Here is a 22,743-nt window from a genome sequence, read left to right as displayed (position 1 = left end):
CGTCGTCCATGACCGTCTCTGTGAAGAAGACAGCCACCGGCTGTCCGGCGCGGACAACCGGTGGCGGTTCTTCTTCTTTATTTTTAATTTTTTTTAATTTTTTTAATTTATGTATTTATTTATAATAAAAAATATTTTTAATTTTGAATAAATAAATTATATAAATTATTAAAAACAATTCTAATTATATAACATGAGGGACCAAATGTGCTACATTATGAACAATTAAAGGGTTTGGTTTGTTCAAATCAATTGATAAGGGCTAAATTTTTAAAAGTAAAACAATTGAGGGGCCAAAAGCCCAAATTTCCCTTAAATGAATTTATAGTAGAATTTGTTGAGAAATATTACTACGAAAATAATTTTCAGAAAACAACAAGTACAAGAAATCAAAGATAGTCATCATGACTACATACACAAGTCAAGTCTTTTTAAACTCATCATGCGCGTAAGAGAGAACCTCTATATCATACAACTCAACCCCCACTTAAAAAACTCTTGTATATATAGTGGTGCAAATCCCTTCTTTTTTGAATGTGGGATAAGTGCAGTGGCTGACCCAGGATTTTTTGTCAGCGGGGGCGGAACATTACAACGAAAAAGATAATTTGAAAAAAAAGATGAAATACTTAAAAAATATAATCATAAATTTTTTGATAAAATAATTACAATAGAAAATGCATTATAAATTACACATCTCAATATATATAGGCTAATTATTAATAATAGTAAAAAATCATAAAACCAATATTTGTGCATTACAAGATTCAAACACTTGACTTTTCCAAAAGCCTAATACACACCTTACCGACTAAACCAAATCAACACTTATTAACACTTTTGTGTTTTATTATACTTATACTTAAACATATTCTATATATACATATATACATACAAGGATAATATAGGGATGGGAGTGGGGGGAGTGGGGCAGCTGTCCCCATGCTGGGTCTGCCCTTGGACAAGTGCTTATTTCAAACCTTTCCACTTTCATTTTCCAACTTAAATGGTCTACTTTGAGAATCAATTTTTCATTTACTCATTAGCCGTTTTGAACGTATAATATATTGATCTCTTCGTGTCCCTACGAAGAACCTGAATCCACTTTGATCGATCCAAATAAGAAGTAGACCACACATATATTTGTACCACAAAATAACACTTACAATGTCATTTTTAGCTATTTTTTCTAACAGAATTAAAATGATACTTTAGTGTCGTTGCTATAATAAATTTATTTTGTGTATAAAATGAAATTGAATAGCAAAGCTTATACATATATGTATATTGTCAAATGAACATTAGTAAAATTAAAATGACATTTCAGTATTGCTATAATGAATCTGTTGTAGGTATAAAATAAATAAAAGTGAATAGCTAGCATAGTTCACATAGATATGTATATTATCAAATGAACATATTTTGAAATTCAAATACTTCGTAATATTTTAATGTTATTATAATGAACCTATTGTGGATATAAAATAAAACTAGATAGTATATATATGAAATGTAATTAAAATGATATTTATCGTTATTATAATGAAATCAGAGTACATAAAAAGTGAAACTAAAACAAAGCTGTTATGAAACAAAAAGAAATGTGGATGTCCAAGTTAAGTTTTGAACCCTTGACCTTGTGTATAAAAGATGAAGTCTTCTCCACCAAGCTACTTCGACCATAAGTTATACTTGCTGCTAAGTCTTCTATTTGTTACATTATATGGTGGTTCACAATTCTCCAAAAAGCTGATTGCAAGTTCCAAGAAGCAGCTGCAGGGAATGAAGCTCAAGACCTCAAGCATGACTCAACAATGCTATATCTTCAACTACCAACTAGGCTAGCTTTGCTACCTGTCCATCTTATGCGAATTTAATATTTATTACCTCCTAAATCTCAACACTATAAATACCCCTTCCCTCCATGATCTTGGATATACAGAATATATGAAAAGCTAATCATATTCTCTCAATTCTCCCATCCGTACTGCTGTTCCCCTTCTACTTCATAATATTAGTATTGTTATTATCATTTTATTATTATTATTATTATTATTATTATTATTCACAACAAAAGCTTGTATATATGGGCCTTACCAAGTTGCCCAGATTGATTTAGCACAAAATCATTGAAAAAAGAAAAAAGAAAAAAAGAAAAAGAAAAAAAAAAAAACATCATGGAACAACAAACAATCTGTGTTACATAATTGCATGGTGGGCAGTGTTTTTCAATTTTTTAATATGCTAAAAATAATTTACAGTACAATAAAAATAAATTTGTAATATATTAAAAATGACTGTTCAGAGTATAAAAATGACAACCATTATTATTATTATTATTTTTTTTTTTGGTCAGACCACGAGGTGTCCTAAAAATGACGCATTCAAAAAAAAAAAAGTATAAAAATGACATCCTTGCATGCTGTTTTTTTTTTTTTCTTTTGATATTTAGAAATAATGAAAAATAAACTCATATTCTCTCTGTCTTATTTTATCTGTTATACATACTATTCATGAGTCAAATCAACTATTTTTTCTTTGTTAATTTTCTTTAGTACTTTTTACTTAATTTTAAATTTAATTTTTTTGTATTTAATAGTACTTTTAATGTAGTCTCTAAATATATAAATTTTGTATACTAATACTAAACTTAATATTAGAAAAATTGAATTAAAAATAACTTCAGTTAAGTCTTGTTAATCAAACTAGACATATAAAATGGGACGAAAGGAGTATTGTTGGATATCTCGTTGGTATAACCCAATAATAATTCTAAAAAAATAAGGATTATTATTTTATGTAGAAAAAGGGAAGGAAAGATGAAGAGATTGACTCGTGTTTGGTGTAGGGTTTTTAGCAAGAGTTAAGCGATCACTCTTTCCTTAAAGAACCTTATTTGCTACATCCCACAAATGCTAGGAGTCAATGCTGGCATACATGAGAGCCAAGTCTATTTGATCTCATTTTGGAATTTGATTTGCACCCCCTTTATACATGAGAGAGAGAGTCTCTATGCTATACAATTCAATAAGTCTTAAAAGGGCTCTTGTATAAATAGTGGGGCAAATCCTCTTCCCAAACCAATGTGGGACAAAAGCTTCACTTTTTCCCTTCATTTTTCCAACTCAAATGAGTCTACTTTGAGAATCAATATCTCATTCACCCATTTTCTGTTTTGAGCGCACAATATATCAATCTCTTCGTCTCACTACGAAGAACCCGAATCCACTTTGGCCCGACTCATTTCAGAAGTGGACCCCATTGATAATTTTATCACAAAATAGCCACTTAACATGTCATTTTATGTCATTTTAAGCTATTTTTTCCCACAAATATTTCTTTTTAAAAATCAAAAATGACAATTTTATAATCAAACTTTTTGTTGAGGCAATTGAAATGGACATGATATCTAGAAATTAATTAAAAAGAACAATTTCATTCAAAAGATATAATTTTCAATAGTATATATCGTATTGTACTTATATTTCAACGACGTTAAGTTGGTCTAACTGAGAGGGCATTTGGAGGAGTGCACTAATCTTGCCACTTCCATTGATTTTTACTCATTTAAGTGAAATTTTTACACTTAGAATAGTTATTCATTTCAATCACATTAACAACAATTGATCCAAATAGTTTTTTGAAATAGTAGCTGAACTGCTCTACTAATGAACTTTTTTCAAAGATAATATAATTTGTATACCACCGTCATTTCTTATACCCACCTATATGTGTGATACACTTAATTCACTACTCACTTATCATTGCACATCATTCCGATTCTTCAAATCTAACTACTTATCCGGCCTTCACACTCTCTACCACTATTTTCGTTACTATTATTGCTTATTGATTTTCAAACTACAAGTGTCTATCATCCCCTTCATCCCAAATCTACCTACCACATTTTCCAATCTCCACTACCACTCCATACATTGCCACTTACTAATATTTATATATTTAATTATTTATATAATGAAAACAATTAAATTTTAAATAAATGTGTATCTTATGAATTAAAAATTAATTAAATTTGAATATATTTTCTAGTATTTGAATAGAAAATGAAAACTCAAAAACTTTTAAAAATTTAAAAATGAAAATGGAAACAATTTTATTTACTAAAGATGGTCCAAGTGATTTCTTCTTTTGCAATCATTTCACAAGTAAAGTAATTTTAAATCTTATATATGTATCAAAATAAAGGAATTTTAAACTTTATTTTTTGAAGTAGAACACATTTACCTTGCCACATCCGATTTTTGCATAGTCATGTCATACACTAAGTGCATCATTATTGCCTTGTCAAATTGTCTCGCCATTCCATCATTATAACACTATTCATTTATAAATAAAAAATTTTCCTTATAAATAAAATTTTTTGAATGTTACTAGCTCTATTACAATGTAGTATCTGTTCATATACTTTCTCAACCTACTGAAACACAAAGAACCAATAACACCTCCATTGAAGCTCAAACTCAAAACACAAAGAACCAATAACACCTCCATTGAGGCTCAAACTCACAACCTTCCAAATGGAAGTCCAACCCGGGTACAATTAGACCACATAGTCTTGGTTATAAATGAAATTTTAAAATACCGTACCATACTTTGAAAAAAAAAAAGTTATAGAAAAAGCCATTGCACATATTTAAAATTCTTTATTGAATTTTATGTTTAACTCTTTTATGGTGGATTTGTTTGGAATTGTCTCTAACACAAACATATATGTTACTTTTTTGTCCCGAATTTACTTTCTAATATATGTAGCAATGATTATTATTTTTATTTTTTTTTTGAACCAAGCTACATGAACCATATATATATATATATATATATATATATATATATATATATATATATAATGTAGGGCGATGAGTCGGAAAATTTATGATAACCAATGAATAAAAAGAATTTTATTGTTACACAATTGTGAAAGTTTTGATCTCTATAAATCTATAACTTTATTCTTCTTCTTTTTTCTTTTGTTGTTGTTGTTGTTTTTTTTTTTTTTTTTTTTTTTTTAATATTCATGAATCAATTGATCTCATGTTTAATTTTAAAAGAAATTTACTTATCAATGGCATATAAAAAAACAATCATTCAAGTATTAATGCTAAACGCTCATTTGTATACATGGGGGCCAGTACGGTTATTAGTCAGCATCACCATTCCATCTATCACCTAACGTTATTATATTAGATCGACGGTCTGATTGCAACGAAGCAATATAGTTGCATCCATTGTAGGGCAACAACAGTATGCAATAAATTAATTTACCTATAAGAAAAAACAAAGAATTATATTCTTAAAATCTCGAGAGAAAGAGACAGAGATGGTTGGGTGTTACGTTAGGGGCAAATTATGTTGTGAGCACATGCCGCCTTCCAAGGTGGGCACAGTTCCATATTTATAATTTTTATCTGTAAATTCATAATTTCTATACTGTAGATTCATAAAATGTATACTTTATATTCCAATTGTTGAATTCTGTTTTCACAAATCAGAAAACTATGTGTTCATAATTTGATAATTATACAGTTTAGAAATTATGAATTTACAGTACAGAAATTATAAATCTACAGTACAGATATTATGAATCTGCAATATAAAAATTATGAATCTACTGTATAGAAATTATGAATTTACCGTATTTAAATTATGAATCTACAGTTTTGATATTAAATAGTGTTATAGGATCATGAAAGGTGAAACAACTATACATGTTCCTTAAGACTAGGCAATTAAACAGACTAATTAATAACCAAGTAAACAAAGAATATTTAACAGACTAATCTTTAACAGGGATGACTAATGTTTGGTATCCACAACTCCACAAGGAACCTGTCATATTGAGTGCATGTAACTTGCACATTGTGTCTCGATCCTGTGTCATTTCTCATAATCTATCACCTAAGAAGCAACCGTGTGTGTGTGGGCAATAAGTTAGAACCCCAAATTTGAGGCTCATCACCGCTCCTGTCCTCAAAATTGAGAGATGAGATAAATTGCGAAATATGCTTCAGTTGATCTATATACCCCAAATGTGCCAAATTCTTACCTTTTTTATTTTTAATCTTCGATAAACTTCGAATAGTGTATTATGTGACTGCTAACAAAATAAAACATTTAATTTATTTTTATCGAGTTGATTGATCAATTGAACTACTCAAGTTTTTTTGGTATAATAAAAGCATGAGAAGTGCAGAGAGTTGCATGGGGTCCTCTCTATCCTCTTCTTGGCTTTGCTGGAGAAACGAAAGATGCCATTCACGGCCACGTCGTTGCTTATTAATTAATATTTATTTTCTACCAAGACACCCGAACAAAGTATAAGTAATGAGGCACAAAATATGTTTTATATACTTTTCATATTACATTGATCAGGCCGTTAAAAAAATAGCTAGTATAGGTTGTTGAGTTGTTCATTCAAATTGCTATTTGACAAAATTTAATTTTTGATTAGCGCGTAACTGTTTCTTTAAATTAGTTGAGGTTGTTCATAACATAAGGAAGTCAATAGGTCGTTTCTATTGGGGGTCGAACTCATAACCTTATAGAGTTATAGTTACCAAGTCAATCGTCTGACCAACTTAGTTATTATCGTTTCCATGGAAGAAAGAGAAAAATGAAACATGAAACAAACTTTTTAATTAGGGTAATCGCGAATAGTAGTGCACGAAGCTGCTTCACAAGGTAGGTTGCAAAGCAACGACCTAGTGCTAGTGTGCACAACGCGCACTAGCCCAACACTCCCTCCCCCCCCCCCCCCCCCCCCTCCCCCTTCTCATACACAGAGATTACATTTAAAAAGAAAAAACAGAACAAAACAGACAGTTTACAATAGAACCCTCCCCTAATATTGAGATCATGATTTTTAAATTTTCACATCGTTATGTAGTTGGTAACTAGCTTAATTAGTATGTGTATCAATAAGCTAGATTGTCATGTATTTGATTTATCCACTATTTTGTAATCAATTATTTTTTATCAGGTCATTAGACCTAACCTGAATATCATAACTCTAATAATTATTTATCCTCTATAACAAATAATTAACTTGTGAATTCTATATATTGTTTTTTTTAGGGGTGATATACCTTAATTAGAGTTTTCTCCGATTTAAATTTTTGTCCATTAAAGAATATTAATTCTAAATTCTCAAGTATAGGATAAAGTTATAGCTGGCAAGTAACAAAATTTGTTTTTAAAGAATAATAAGACAATAAAGCACACTAATAAATGCGAAGAGAAAAGACAAATTAAATTGTTGCATGCAAGAGCAAGGCATTGCCTCGGTGTCATGAAATGCACACTTCATGAACTCATGACCCTCTCATCTCTCCTTTTCTTAGTAGCTAGTATAGGGTCACAAATCACACACTTTATTTTTTTGAAAACCAACCGCAACACACTTTTTATATTTACACACACACACAAATAAAAAAACCTGAAGTGAAATAAATTATTCTTTAATGATTTGGTCAAACGTATTCTGACACTGGTTGAATAGTCTTGCACCCCATCTGAGTATCTATTTTCATTCTTATATCCATTGACAATATTTTCATTGGACTGAACTGCATATCATAGTTCAGAGAAGTCTCATTTTCATTGTCATGTTTGTCACCCAGGATGAGATTCACATACGCCATGACCCGTTTTATCGTTTCATGCTTTATGAAAAAAGAATTCGCCAAGTAAACGAGAGGAAAAACACATAAACTGCAAAAAAAAAAAAATAATTAATTAAACCAGTAAAACAAAGCAAAGGGAAACAGACGTGCAAAAATAAGGGAGTAACGATCGGTAGCGGTGGAGATGGAGGGGTGGGGCCAGGCATAACCGGTGGTGAAGGTGGAGAATGGAAGAGAAGACGGTTAAGGCAGAAAATACAATGAAGGTGGACGTTGTCTGCGGTGGAGATGGCAGCATGGGAAGACGATCGGACGCCGCCTCCGATTCGCTTACTTCTCAGAGGCGACGACCGTGTAAAATTGAGCAGTCAAAAATCAGAGACGAGAGAGAATTAAAGAAACCCTAATTTTTCATTCTAGAAAACTACATTATTTAAGTAAATAAATAAACTCTTCTTTAAATTAAATTAATGTGGTATTATAGAGTGGATAGTTGGATACCAAGTAATGTAATTATTTCAACTAAAATACACCTTTAAAAAAATAATAACATACCTTTATTTGTTTGATTCGTTGTAACAGAGGCTAAATCAACATTAATAATGAATCGTTTTTTTTTTTTTTTTTCAAAATAAAACACTATTTGAGTGAAAAGTCACTTTATTCAATCTCCACTTCACATTTACCTAGTGTAATATATTTTGTAATACCTAGTGTAATATATTTTGTAATAATAGAATTCTATTGTGAAAGTGGATAAATCTTCGTGTAAATAGTATATCGTTTACATTTCAAGAATAGAATAGAGTAGAGAGAGACAGAATTAGAGCCGTCAAAAATGGGTTTTACCCGCCGGATCGACCCGTCCCGTCCCGTACTGCCGTAAGTAGGGGACGGATTCTTCAAATTTTGATCCGCCAGGAGGCGGGCTTTTTAGCCCGTCCCGCTTGGGTCACGGGTTTAGCCCGCGACCTGCTAATACATATATATTTTGTATATATATTTAGTATTTAATACAAATTATTTTTTGTGTTATTTTGGTTTGTGTAATTGTGTTAGTGTGTTATAACTTATAGGATCAGGGTCGGCCCTGGGCAAGTCTGCCCAGGGCCCCATATTAAAAAAAAAAAATATATGTAATATGTATAGATACTGGATAGGTTCATAATTATATGTAATACGTTTTTTTTTTTTTTTTTTTTTTTTTTTTTACAAAAATAATGTACATTCAGTACAAAAATAATGTACATTATATTCAGGGGATATACATTATTTTTGTTCTGAGTGTACATTATTTTGTATAATGTACATTCAGTACAAAAATAATGTACATTTAGTATATTAAAAATGTACTTTTTATTATGGTCCACATAACATTGTGTGGACCATGGTCCACACAATAATTTGCCAACAAATTGACAATCCACTTATCGAATAAAGAATAATTTTTGTGTGGACCACGATCAAAAAACGACATCGTTTTTTTTTTTTAATTTTATTTTTTCGCACGTCCCGTTGTAACATATATTTTTATAACTCATAATGTACATTATTCTAAAACATAATGTACATTATTTTAGAACATAACGTACATTATATTACCCAGATGTTTCATTATTCTAACACGTAATGTACATTATTTTAACACATAATATACATTATTCTAACACGTAATTACATTATTTTAAAACATAATGTACATTATTTTTACTCATAATATTCACGACGATATTTTAGGCAGTGGTCTACACAGCTGTGTGGACCGTAATTTGTCTCAAACTATTGAAGGATTCCTTTCTCTCACCAGCTTCCTATTCTTCTCTGGCTATCAAAGCTTCGAACCCTAACCCTATCTCGATCAACGAATTCAGTGCAAGCCTAATTGTGAATTGATTTGATACATTTGCAAACAACTAAAATTGTTTAGAGATTTTGGAAGAAGTTGATATAAAGTTTGGTAGATGATTTTGCATTTAAATGTGCATGACGCATGTCACTTTTTAATGAAAATTTTAGATATATTTTTTATACAATATTTATATTTTAAACTTTTGACACAATTTTTTGAACAACTATTATTATATATAGAAATTACTTGAAAAAAAGGGACCCAAATTATGATATTGCACAGGACCCCAATTTTTATTGGAACGGCCCTGTATAGGATTATAGATTTATAGGAATACAATACTAGGTAGTGTTACTGTGTTAGTGTACTGTACGTCTGTACAATGATTCTTTTTCTTCTTTTTTTTTTTTTTTGAAGGATATTGTATAGTGATCTTTTTTTTAAAAAATAAAAATTAACACAGTGAAAAAATTGATTGGCGGGCTAGCCCGCCCCGCCAGCGGGCTTTGGCATGGCGGGGCGGGCTGACCACATTCCAAGCCCGCTAGGAGGCGGGCTTTTTAGCCCGTCCCGCTACGAGGACGGGCTTGGGTGTGTTTTGGCTAGTCCCGCCCCGCGAGACCGTTTTGACGGCTCTAGACAGAATACTGAGAGAATCATCCATCTTTTATTAATCATCGTTTAGTATAATATATACAAGATATACCGAGTTCTAATATAACTACAAATGATGAAGAGGTATTATCACAGTATAATCCATTTAGTAATGTCCATATATATTTATTCACAACACACCCCCTTGGACATTACTATGTCATACTCATGTTTCATTAGAAACCTCACTAGAAAAACCTAGTGGAAAAAATCTAGTTGAGGAAAAGAGTACATGATATATGTAATGTTGTGAACATTCAGTATCTAAATTGTGAACATTTAGTATATACGGAGTAAAATTGTGTACATTCAGTATGTAAATTGCGAACATTCAGTATGTAAATTATAAACATTCGGTATGTAAATTGTGAACATTTAGTATATGTAAATTATGAACATTCAATATATAAATTGTGTATTTTTTGAGGTGGACCCGGATTCACGGAATAATTTGCTCTCCAAATAGTCGAGCTAATATTAAAAAAAAAAAAAAAAAAAAAAAACCTTATCTATTAATCAAGACAAATTTTACTGCCATGTAGTAATGTGGTCTATAAAGTAAGTATCATTTTAATTACACTTTAGTTTCATTTGACAATATTACTTTGTTTTTCAGTTTCATTTTTCACTCACTGATTTCATTATAGCAATACCAAAGTATCATTTTAATTCTACTACAGTTTCATTTGAAAATATACATTATTGTATGAGCTCTATTTTGTAGTTTCATTTTCCACACACACTAGTTTAATTATAATAATGCTAAGGGTCCGTTTGAAAAGCAGGAAAATGACTTCTGGACAACTGTCTTGGTGTGATTGATTTATTTTCTGGAAAATGAGTAGAATTGTATAATTAAACTTTTGAAATATTTTATTTAGAATATAAAAATATTTGTAATAATATTAAAAACTATTATTATTTATTAATTTTTTTTTTAAAAAAATGGTTTCCAGCGAAAACCATACGCAGGCCGAAACTAGACTTATGGTTTTCGCCAGAAACCAGAACAACCGTGGTTTCCGACTGTTATGGTTTCCGGTCCACCAAAAATCAGCGGAAATCATGTTTTGAGTGTTGGTAAAAAATTACTCTTGCCAAATTTTGGCAGAAGTCATTTTTTGTCAAATGCCTACATTTTCACCAGTCAACAGAAAATATTTTCCATTGACTGGATTTTCCTATTGCATCTAAACACTAAAACTCAGAAAAGATTTTACAGAAGTCATTTTTCGGATTTTCAAACAGACCCTAAAGTATTATTTTAGTTACACCCCAAGTTCATTTGACAATATATGTTATTGTATGGTTCTGGATTTTAGTTTCATTTTCTATACACACTAGTTTCATTTTAACAACATTAGAGTATCATTTTAGTTATACTACAGTTTCATTTGACAATATACGTTGTTGAATGTGCTTTATTTTTTAGTTTCATTTTTCACACACTAGTTTCATTTTAACAACACTAAAATATCATTTTAATTCTATTACATTTTAATTTGATAATCATAATTCAAATAGCACTTTATGAACCATGGTCCACTGTATAACAACCGATTAATCAAATATTGTCACAGATTTAAAAAATTAAGATAAAAATATAGATTTAAAAAATTAAGATAAAAATATAGTGTTACTCTTAAAATAAATACGTAGAATTTTCGAATCATTGAAGCTTGTGGACGTGCCATCCATGGCGGGCCACTCCTTGTTCAATTCTTACCTATTCTTGAAGGCAACACAGCTGATTGCTTGTTTGGAGATCATTCTAGAGAATAGCTAGTATATATTAGATTTGTATCTCTTTCTTCTTTCAGCAGTAATAATAATTGAAGCATGTGCTTTATTTCAACTAAAAATCTATATATTTTAAGTGCGGCGCTAGATTTAAACCCGATATCAAATTAAAGCATGTGCTCAATCTCAACTAAAAGCATAAGCTGATAGTTGGATTGTACATTTATATTTATATATATTTTATACTCAACAATAATAATATTTACTATTCCCTAATCATTTATTATGGGTTTAATTATTGCATTTTTAATTTTTAAAATATGTAAAAACTAAAATTAATTTCAGTAAATCGGATCGATATCATATATTCATATCTAAGTATATATACACTAAGACAGTAATATCATAATCTCAAGCAGGGTTGTAAAAATCCCGCCTAGGCACCGAGTAATCGGCGCCTAGGCGCTAGGCGCCCATAGGCCGTGGCGATTTCCCCCCTAGGCTCCCGCCTAGGAGACCGGCCGCCTAGGCGCCCGCCTAGCGCCTAACTCGTCCGATTACGCCGAGTTAACTCGTCAATTTCTGTTGAGTTAGTCGAGTTAACCCGATTGACTCAACCTTGCTAATTTTTTCATTTATATGACATATATATATAATATGACATATATACACTCGTAGACTAGTTTGATACTTTCAATCTTTGGATGATTGATGTATTTGGGTATTTTATTTGAGTTCTTTTTTTTTTTAATATTCTTTTGATGTTATGACTTATGAATTGTCATTATGTCATTTATTTGGATGTGTTATTTGATTGAATGTTAAAACAACCTCATTAAAATTGTCAAATTGCAAGTCTGCTACTGTTTTTTTGGCGACCGCCTAGCGCTGCCTAGATTCCGCCTAGGCGCCGACTAGGCCGCTTAGGCACTAGGCGCTGCCCGGGCGCCCGACTAGCGCCCAGCGCCTACTGCAACCATGATCTCAAGTAAAACACTTGTTAAATAGTTACATTCCTATATACGTGATTTGCGTCAAAAATTGATATTCAAATGATGCACTTTGAATGAAGTTTGTCAGGCAAAGGATCAGAAAGTAAATCAATTTAGGTTACTCAATCTTAACGCATATTTATGAGTGACATCAACTTCTTTGTATAATTTGAAACACTAATTTAATCATCTTTATTTATTTAAGAACTATGAGTACAATTAACATTTTAACCTTCTTGTTGAATAGAGTAAATACTCAAAATGGTCCCTCGACTATAGCTAAATTTACAAATTGGTCATCGACTTTCAATTTCAACCAATTAAGTCCTTAACTTTTTTGGTCCTCCATCTATTTAATCGTTTGTTGGCCGTGATCGACGATCTCCAGAAGAACCTTCAGCTCTCGTCGGAGCACATGGAAGCCTCCAGGATGACATTGCACTGGTTCGGAAACACGTCGTCTTCTTCGCTCTGGTACAAACTCCACTACATTGAATTCAAAGGGAGGATGAAGAAAGGCCACCGGATTTGGTAGATTGCTTTAAGCAGTGGATTCAAATGCAACAATGCGGTCTGGAAATGCAACCAGAACTTTAAAAAATCGACAATGGACCATGAAATTACATATATATCATCAAAAATCACAGTCAACAAACGGCCAAATAGATAGAGGACCAAATTGTGTTAAAATTACAAAGTTAAGGACATAATTGGTTAAAATTGAAAGTTGAGGATCAATTTGTGAATTTAACTATAATCGAGGGACCATTTTGGATATTTAGTCTGTTGAATATAATCTCTTCAAAAGTTCTAAAATAAAATATATGTTAAAGAAAGTGTCCCTTTAAAAAAACAAAATTACTGTAAAATTTAATAACGTAATTTAAATTAGTTAAAAATTACCCTGAATAATTAAATACTTATACCACGTAGGGAAGGTCATATGTTATATCTCTAGTGAGGCGGTATTGACTCTTTGTATTTCAATATGTTGAGAAAGTAGTTATGAACAAATACTACACTATAACAAAGTTAGTAGTATTAAAAAAAAAATACTTATAGCACCAACCAACAACTTAGAACAATTGATAAATGCTCCCACGGACAACTCAATTGGTAATCAAGTGATAAATTTTTTAAGTAAAGACACAATATCGTGATCTAACCGCCGTAATAATGTGGGAGTTACATTACTTACACTCAATACGGTGGGCTCTTTGTAGGCACCAAAATTCTGCCACTTAAAAGTTAAAAGATCACCGAATAATCGTGATTGAGAAAAGAGTAATTCAAAAAAAAAAAGAAAAAAAAAAGAAGTAATTCACAACATGTGATGGGAGTTTTATTCTAATAATTTTTCAAAATAACAATTTTAGAAAGAGAAAATTGTATATGCTCACTCGATAACATGTCAATTATCAATGTCAGTTCTGAATTATTAATGGTGTAATTATTGCCTATCTCGTAGTGTAAATGTTGTCTCTCAATTTTTCTCCCGTACAGTACGGAAGAGACAATATATGTACAGTTTTAAAAATTGAGAAACAACATTTAGACAACTAATAATGTAAAAGTGACATTAATAATTGACATGATCGGCATAAATTATAATTTTTTCTTTCTTAGAAATATTTGAACAAAACAGGGGAAGTAATCTATCTCTGTCTCTATATAAAACCGCGGCGCCACTGTCCCATTATCAATATCCACCATTTTCATCACTCTCCTTCCGTTGCAGAGCTGCAGCTTTCTCATTTTACTACTTTTGTTTCTTTTCTCTCTATATTCTCTGTGGTGTCCGATCAAACATGCGGCTTTTGAAAGAAGAGGCGGCCGAATACGACGCGGATTTCCGACACTCTCCTCCGGTGTCACCATCCACCGCGGCGGCGGAGGCGGCGGACCCACCTCTGGCACAAAACTGCTTTCCGCACAGCGGCTGCCCTTGGTGGCCGTACTCCAGCGCCCGGGATTTCAAAACCAACACCGTCCTCGTCCTCCTCGTTCTCTTCTCCGCTTTTGTCTGCGCCCTCGCTTTTAACGCCGCCGTCCGTTACCTGCTCCGCCGCCGCCGCCGCCGCCATCGCCGCTCTTCACCCCCCACCCACGACGATGATGACAAGGCAGCTGGCGGGTCCAAAACGGCGGAGGACGAGGAGGCTGGGGCTGCGATTCCCACGGTGATATTCTCGGCGGCGGCGGCGGGGGTGGCGTCAGAAGAGTGTATAATCTGCTTGGGAGAATTCGTGGAGGGAGAGAGAGTGAGGGTGTTGGAGAATTGTAAACATTGCTTCCATATCCGCTGTATCCAGCGGTGGCTCAAAGCCCATTCTTCTTGCCCGACTTGCCGTGCAGCCTCTCATTGAGTTTTTTGCGACCGCAGATTTGTGGACGACGGCGACAATTATCGGTCCTGTTTTTATCAGTAGAAACATATGACTGAGTTTTGACGATTAATCTGTCCTTGTTCAGAATCTGATCGGTTCTCTTTGCAATCTTTTTTTTTTTTTTTTCCTTGGTTTAATTTACTCCCAATTTATTTACTCCGTATAATTTTGTCCATAAATTATAAGAAACCTCCTTCAATAATTTAGTTTTCTGGAAAATTACTTATTCCGTCCTTAGGTTTTGATAGGATTAAATTAAAAAAACAATCACGGTTAATCTAACTAAATTAGTCGGACTGCTAACTTGACAATAACAAAATTTTAAATTTGAGTATCAGTGAGAGTGGTCTATTGATAACTTGGTTTGAGTCAATTAGTTATAGACAATTTAGCTCGTACGGGCAACTTAATGGGTTGTAGAGATGAAATTTGTCATAAGAGACTAATGATCGGGTTTTACTAACGTCAATGTGTGAGCAATCTCTCAAAATGAAGGGGCTTGTTGTATGCAGTGAGCAAATGTGTAACATCTGTTGATTAGTTGAGATACTATGATTTATCCTTTTATAAATTGTTAGGCTGAGGTGGACGATTCCACCTTATTGTTACAAGTTATGGACAATTTAATAAATGAAATTGAGATATAATTAATGCATACCTTCAGGTAACGACTTAGGATTTTCCGGTCAGTACTCAATTTGGATTTTTTTGTTAGATTTCATCTAGTTGGAAGGGAAATTTTTTAATTTTTTTTTTCAAAAATGGAAAATTCATGCTCACTGGCTGCGTGAGTATACCCCACAGAGATTATTTTTTTTCGTCATAATATAAAAAATATGCAAAAATCACACTTTGCAGGAAGGACTGTGTTTTTCTATCTCCTCTCTCTCCTTCCCTTAAATTTGTTTCTCTCAAAAAATGAATAAAAATCCCTTAATATGAGCAAGTGAGCAAGTAGCAACAACATCAATGGTTTTTTTTTTTTTTTTTTTTTTTTTTTTTTTTTTTTTTGGAGGGGGTTGGGGGAGATTCATGGAAAGTTATGCTATGGGACCGTGCCCGCGGTTCCAAATTTATAATTTCTATACTATAGATTCATAATTTTTTAACTGTAAATTCATAATTTCTATACCGTAAATTCATAATTTAAATATAGTAGATTTATAATTTCTATACTGCAGATTCATAATATCTATAGTCTGTATTGTAGATTCATAATTTCTAAACTGTATAGTTATCAAATTATGAACATATAGTTCTGTGATTTGTGAATACAGAGTTCAACAGTTGGTTATATCGAAAATTATGAACATATACCTCTATAAATATGAACATATATTTATAAAATTATGAACATATAGCTTTATCACATGTTCACAAACCTAATACTGTAGATTCATAATTTCTACACTGTAGATTCATATTGAAGACGAAACAATGCGATTGCGAAGAGAAAAACGCCGTTAACGACAAGTGAAAAATAATTTTTTTAAATTAGAAAAATTATGAATCTACAGTATAGAAATTATGAATCTGGAATCATGCCCACCTTGCAATGTGGGCACGTTTCCACAGCATAATTTGCCGGAGATTCATATGTAAATATTGGATTAGACGGTTGGGGTGAGATTTTTGCTTGATTTTTAAGAGATGATTTTTGAAGGGAAAAAAAAAAAAAGGAAAATACGTTGGAGTTCACGCCTGCGCTCAACAGGTGCATTTCATTAACGCGCTCATGAGACGCTTCAGAGTGGTCGCCAGCTAGCGACCACTCTGAATTAATTAATCTTTGAAAATAAAAAAGAAGAGGAGAAGTTGGACTATGCAATGGCCAACTTCTTGTTTTTTTAAAATTTTTTTAATTTAATTTTTATAACATAAGTTTTTAAAAATTTATGCTGCTAGTTTTTTTTTTTAATTTAATTTTTAAATTTAATATTGCTATTAATTTATAATTATCAATTAATTAAATTTTGACATGTTTAATTTAATATAAATACTAATAATTATAATTTATAGAATCATAATAAATAAAGAAATAATTAAAATATAATTTGGGTAAGTTGGGGTCCATAAAAAAAAAATTTAAAAATTTAAAATTATTGAGAAGAAAGATTTTTGAGATTGAGTGAGATACTTGATAATGATGTGGATGTTTGGACTCACAAAAACTTTGTTGTTAATGTTGCTCTAAGGATGTTTTAAGAGCAACCACAATAGTAAAATCCATATTTGAATTTTTGTCAGGTTTTTATGAGTTGGAGGGTGGAGAGAAAAAAAAAACGTACTAGAAAATATAAATTTTAGGATGGTGCCCACCCTGACACACCCATTGGGTGCGCTCCATCACGAGTGTTTTTCTTAAAAATCTTTTTCAGTTATAAGCTAGAAAAGAACTCAATATTTACACTAAAACCCCACCCCTCTCTCAACAATGAGGTTTTACGTCTGATGTTTTTTTGGTGCTAAGTAAGGGAGAGAGGGATGAGAAAAGAAAATAAAAAGGAAAAAGAAAAAAATCACCTAGGACTGTTAACGCACCTAGCGGGTGCATGCACTGCGATGGGTGTACGCACATCGCATCAATAGACCTACTTTCTCTTTCTTTCAACATACCTGCTTTAAAAAAAAAAAATCCATGTAGACCCCTACAAAATTACTCTCTTGCATAGTATACCTTCACTCTCTCACACACATAGACTCTCTCTCTCTCTCTCTCTCTCTCTCTCTCTCTCTCTCTCTCTCTCTCTCTCTCTCTCTCTCTCTCTCTCTCTCTCTCTCTCTCTCTCTCTCATGAGTTGGAGGGTTTTGAGAAAGAAAAAAAAAACATAACAGAAAATATGAATTTCAGGGTGGCGCCCACCTTGACACACCCATTGTGTGCGCTCCATCGCACTCACGTGTGACTCATTTTTTTCTTAACTTTCTTTTTTATCGAAAAATTCAATATTAACACTAAAAGCCCACCCTTCTTTCAACAATGATGTTTTATGAGAAGGAGGGGGAAAAGAAAGAAAAAAGAAAAAAGAAAAAAGAAAAAAAATAGCTAGGACTACTAACGCACCTAGAGGGTGTGTGCATTGCAATGGGTGCGTGCAACGTGCATCAGTAAATATGCTTTCTCCTTTTTTTTAATTCATGGGCGGTCATGAGATCGAGCCTTAGTGGAGGCGTTGTTGATTATATGTGCTTCATTAGGTTGAGAAAGTATGTTTGAATAGATACTACAATGTAATAGAGTCAGTAGCATTCAAAAAAAATCATGTAGACCCAAAAAATTATTCTTGCAGACAAACATGATTATATCATTTTATAGGCCTGGGGCATGCAAAATAATAATAATTAATAATAATAATAATAATAATAATAATATAATAATAATAATAATAATAATAATAATAATAATAAAGGTCCTACCTTACGTTAATATATATTTTTATATCTAAAATTTAAATTAGATAAAGAAGAAAATACTAATGTTAAATAACTTGAAATAAGACTCACAAATTTTTTAGCAATTTTATACCCACAATAATATTCTAGATTATTTACTAAATACAAAATAATCAATAACCACATCAATACCTTCCTAAATAAATAATTATAGTTTATTAAAAATGAATGAACAATTTAAAATTAAATAAGCTTACAAACAATAAAATTGTTATGATAATAACAAATAAAAAATATTCATAAAAAATATGAAACATAAAATATTTTGAATAGACAACATGTTATACATCACACATCTTTTATATTGTTATGATATTTATAAATATTTTTTTCTTTTATCTAGATCAATTTTAAGTTTTTTTTCTAGAATAATTAGAATATGATGACACATAATAGAAACTTATAGACTACATTGACTAGATAATTTATAAAAAAAATTTACATATATATATATATATATATAGGGAAGGGTTCAGGTGCGGGTATAGCTTCCCGTGCGGTTGTGCGGTTAGATCTGAGCTGTTGATCAAATTTAGATCAACGGCTCAAATTAATAAAAATTATATATAAAAAAAAACGCGTGTCGGGAAGAAGATAGCTCCTTCACAGTGTCTACACAAACGATAGCGTCTACACACAGCGTCTACACAAATGATAGCGTCTACACACAGCGTCTACACAAATGATAGCGTCTGCACAACCTCACGCACATTAAGTACAAAACCCCACACACATTAAGCACAGCCTTCACGCACATTAAGCACAAACCCCACGCACTTTAAATATTAACTCACAGATTTTAAGTTTCAACATCTATTGACATTAAGTACAACCTCACGCACATTAAATACAAACCCCACACACATTAAGCACAACCTCACGTACATTAAGCACAAACCCCACGCACTTTAATATATTAACTCACAGATTTTAAGTTTCAACAACTATTGACATTAAGCACAACCTCACGCACATTAAGTACAAACTCCACACACATTAAGCACAACCTCGCGCACATTAAGCACAAACCCCACGCACTTTAATATATTAACTCACAGATTTTAAGTTTCAACAACTATTCACATTAAGCACAACCTCACGCACATTAAGTACAAACCCCACACACATTAAGCACAACCTCACGCACATTACGCACAAACCCCACGCACATTAATCACAGATCCGCTCACCTTAATTTTGACCTACATGCAAAAATTACAAAATTGCCACCGCATTTTTTTTATTTTTTTTATTTTGACTTTTCTGGACGTTGATTTAAGCGAGATGAATGGTCCAGATTAAACCGCACAACCGCACCTGGGCACCCTAACCGCACCAGAATCTAAATCTATATATATATATATATATATATATATATATATATATATATATATATATATATATATATATATATATATATTTATTTATTTATTTATTTATTTATATTTATTTATTTATTTATTTATTTATAACTGAATCACAAAATATATTTTATATAAATTAATTAATCAAGTTAAATAATTTTTCCAAATCATAACTCATTATAAAAACTCACAAAATAACTCATGTTATAAATACGGGTTGGATCCATTGACCTCTTAATCATAAACAAGAACCATGTAACCTACCAATTAAGCTATTTTATCTTTCTATATGTTTATGAAAACAATCCCATCTTTTTTTTTTCTTTTTTTTTTTTAAAAAAAAAAATGTTAGATCTATTATATCGATGGTGTAAGCCCTCTCTAAGCATGGGGGGGCAGCAATGCTTGCAGAGTACATGCATGTTGGAAAAATAACATTAAAATAACATTTTAAGTGGCTATTTTGTGGTACAATTATCAGTGGGGTCCACTTCCGATTCGCACACTTCTTTTCTAAATGATTGCATGATACTAATAATTAGACTTTATATAAATTATTTATAATTTATTATTTTGTAATATTTAATTTTATGTGAATGAGTAAAATTTATATATTTAAAAATATCAAGAGTTTTATTAAATTAAAAAGTCAAATTTAAAATTCTAAAAAAATTGTTAAAGAAAACAAATGAAAACAAAAATTTTATTAAATAGTATATGAAAAATATTCTTTCCCCCTCTTGAATTTCTCCTCATGATGTAGTGCCTATATATGAAATGTCTAACTCTACCATTAATTTAAAAATGAATTTAGTTTCCAATAAGATGATAACACTGCAAAGAAGAAAAGGGTAAAGAGTATGAAATGAGGGATAGAGAGGTGTTAGTGCTAATTGCTAAATTTTGGTGACGGACCAAAAACAAACATCATTTTAGTATGAATTTTAATTTGTTTTGATGAGCAAAACAAAAAACATGTCGTCCGTAGCTAATAATGTTATTGTGGGAGCTTCTTGCTTTGTGCATGGAGTATGGGCAAAGTGATAAGAATGAAAACACCACCCTGCAATGTTATAAGATAAGCTAGCTTGTTGGGTGTCACACACTTTAATTTGTCTGTTTTTTTTTTTTGTGTGTAATAACTTCTAAATTTGGACAAGCTATGCTAACCAACAATCCAACATTACTTACATCACCATATCTCATATCTGCAGCTGCATAACTGTATATAAATTATTTTCAATACATTAAAAAGCAAAACAGCTATAACAAGAATTTTATTATCTTATGCTTTTAGTTTCCATCTTGGAGGCATCAAGAAATAACAAATACTTAATACTCTCTCGTGAATATTTAAATGTTATAGTTCCCACAACCATTTGATTGGTCTTCATTAGTAAAGTGATATGCACATGTATAATGTATTATTCTTCTGAATGTATACTGTATGACTTAATTACAATATTCACTTCCAATAAGAGCTGCTTACAATATCAAAATTTGTCGTTCTTTAGGTACTCAACTCGACCCTTTAAGTTTTAATAGGTGCATATTTACATTTTTTTTTACCTATTATTATTCTTATTGAAACACTACACTTGAAGCATCGAATTTCAATAAGCAAATAACATTAAGAGTTGTCAATGCAGGTCGTGGGGCGAGCCTAGAGTAGGCTAGTCTTCCCCGCCACCTTCAAGGCTTGCCTTTTTTTTTTTTTTGGATACACTCTAAATCTCTATTCCAACATATAGTAATATTCTATACTTATATAATATTCTGACATATAATGTTTTAATTTCATTGCTAACATCATCCAATAGGGAATTCGGAATTAGGTTTAGTGAAAACTGAGAACTAGCGAACACATATATATGGTGGGCTAGCCATGGGTCTCTGATGTCCACTCCTTGGCAGACTGCCAAATTGAAACCTCAGCAATTATATCGTGGACCATGGTCCACAAAGCTTTGTGGACTATGATCCAAAAACGATGTCGTTTTTTTATGTAAAGAAATGACTGTTGTTATAGTTTAATGAAGCCCGTATTTTTGATGTATTAAGTACAAAATGAAACTACAGTGTATCTAAAATAAAATTGTCTCACATATTGTTTTTATATTATCAAATGGAACTGTAATTGAATTGAAATAAAACTGTAATTGTGTTGAAATGAAACTGCAGTATATATAAAATGGAACTGAATAATAGTTTCACATATTTGTGATGTATAATGTCAGAATGAAGCTGTAGTTATATTGAAATGAAACTGTAGTTGTGTTGAAATGAAACTGCATTGTATATAAAATGAAACTGAATATGTTATACAAACATAGTTACTTTTTACAGAACGGCGCGAAACGGGTGCCATTTCTTTTCATTAAAAGAAACGACACCGTTTTGATGCCATGGACTACAATACATTGTGGACCGCAGTCCATAGTAAAATTTTCCATTGAAACTTCCCCTTACCTATATAATGAATAGGGTGACTAACTCGACAGGCCCGTTTTGACGACTCTAAACAATACTCTTTAATTTGGGCCATAGTTTAATAAATTTGAAAACTAAATAGTAAATTATATTTGACGAATACGGTCCATTAAACGGAAATTGAGTCCGAATGGCCCAAATAAGGGTCCAATTTCTATACTTTGTCGGAAAACC

General features: G+C 31.7%; 1 protein-coding gene across 1 annotated transcript; it reads left to right on the top strand.

Annotated features, from left to right (window-relative positions):
* Window positions 1–14,683: 14,683 nt before the first annotated feature.
* Window positions 14,684–15,241, top strand: LOC109157053 (RING-H2 finger protein ATL79-like). The gene has a single exon (XM_019304933.1). The coding sequence runs from the start codon at window positions 14,684–14,686 to the stop codon at window positions 15,239–15,241; it is 558 nt and encodes a 185-aa protein (XP_019160478.1).
* Window positions 15,242–22,743: the final 7,502 nt, after the last annotated feature.

The sequence above is a fragment of the Ipomoea nil genome, unplaced genomic scaffold (assembly GCF_001879475.1).
Source record: "Ipomoea nil cultivar Tokyo-kokei standard unplaced genomic scaffold, Asagao_1.1 scaffold2761, whole genome shotgun sequence".
In the NCBI taxonomy this organism is placed as follows: Eukaryota; Viridiplantae; Streptophyta; class Magnoliopsida; order Solanales; family Convolvulaceae; genus Ipomoea; species Ipomoea nil.
The sequence above is the reverse complement of the archived record's forward strand: the minus strand, read 5'-3'. Positions and strand labels throughout refer to the sequence as shown.

Excerpts from the sequence above, each read along its gene's own strand:
- LOC109157053 (XM_019304933.1), top strand. The coding sequence starts at position 14,684 with ATGCGGCTTTTGAAAGAAGAGGCGGCCGAATACGACGCGGATTTCCGA.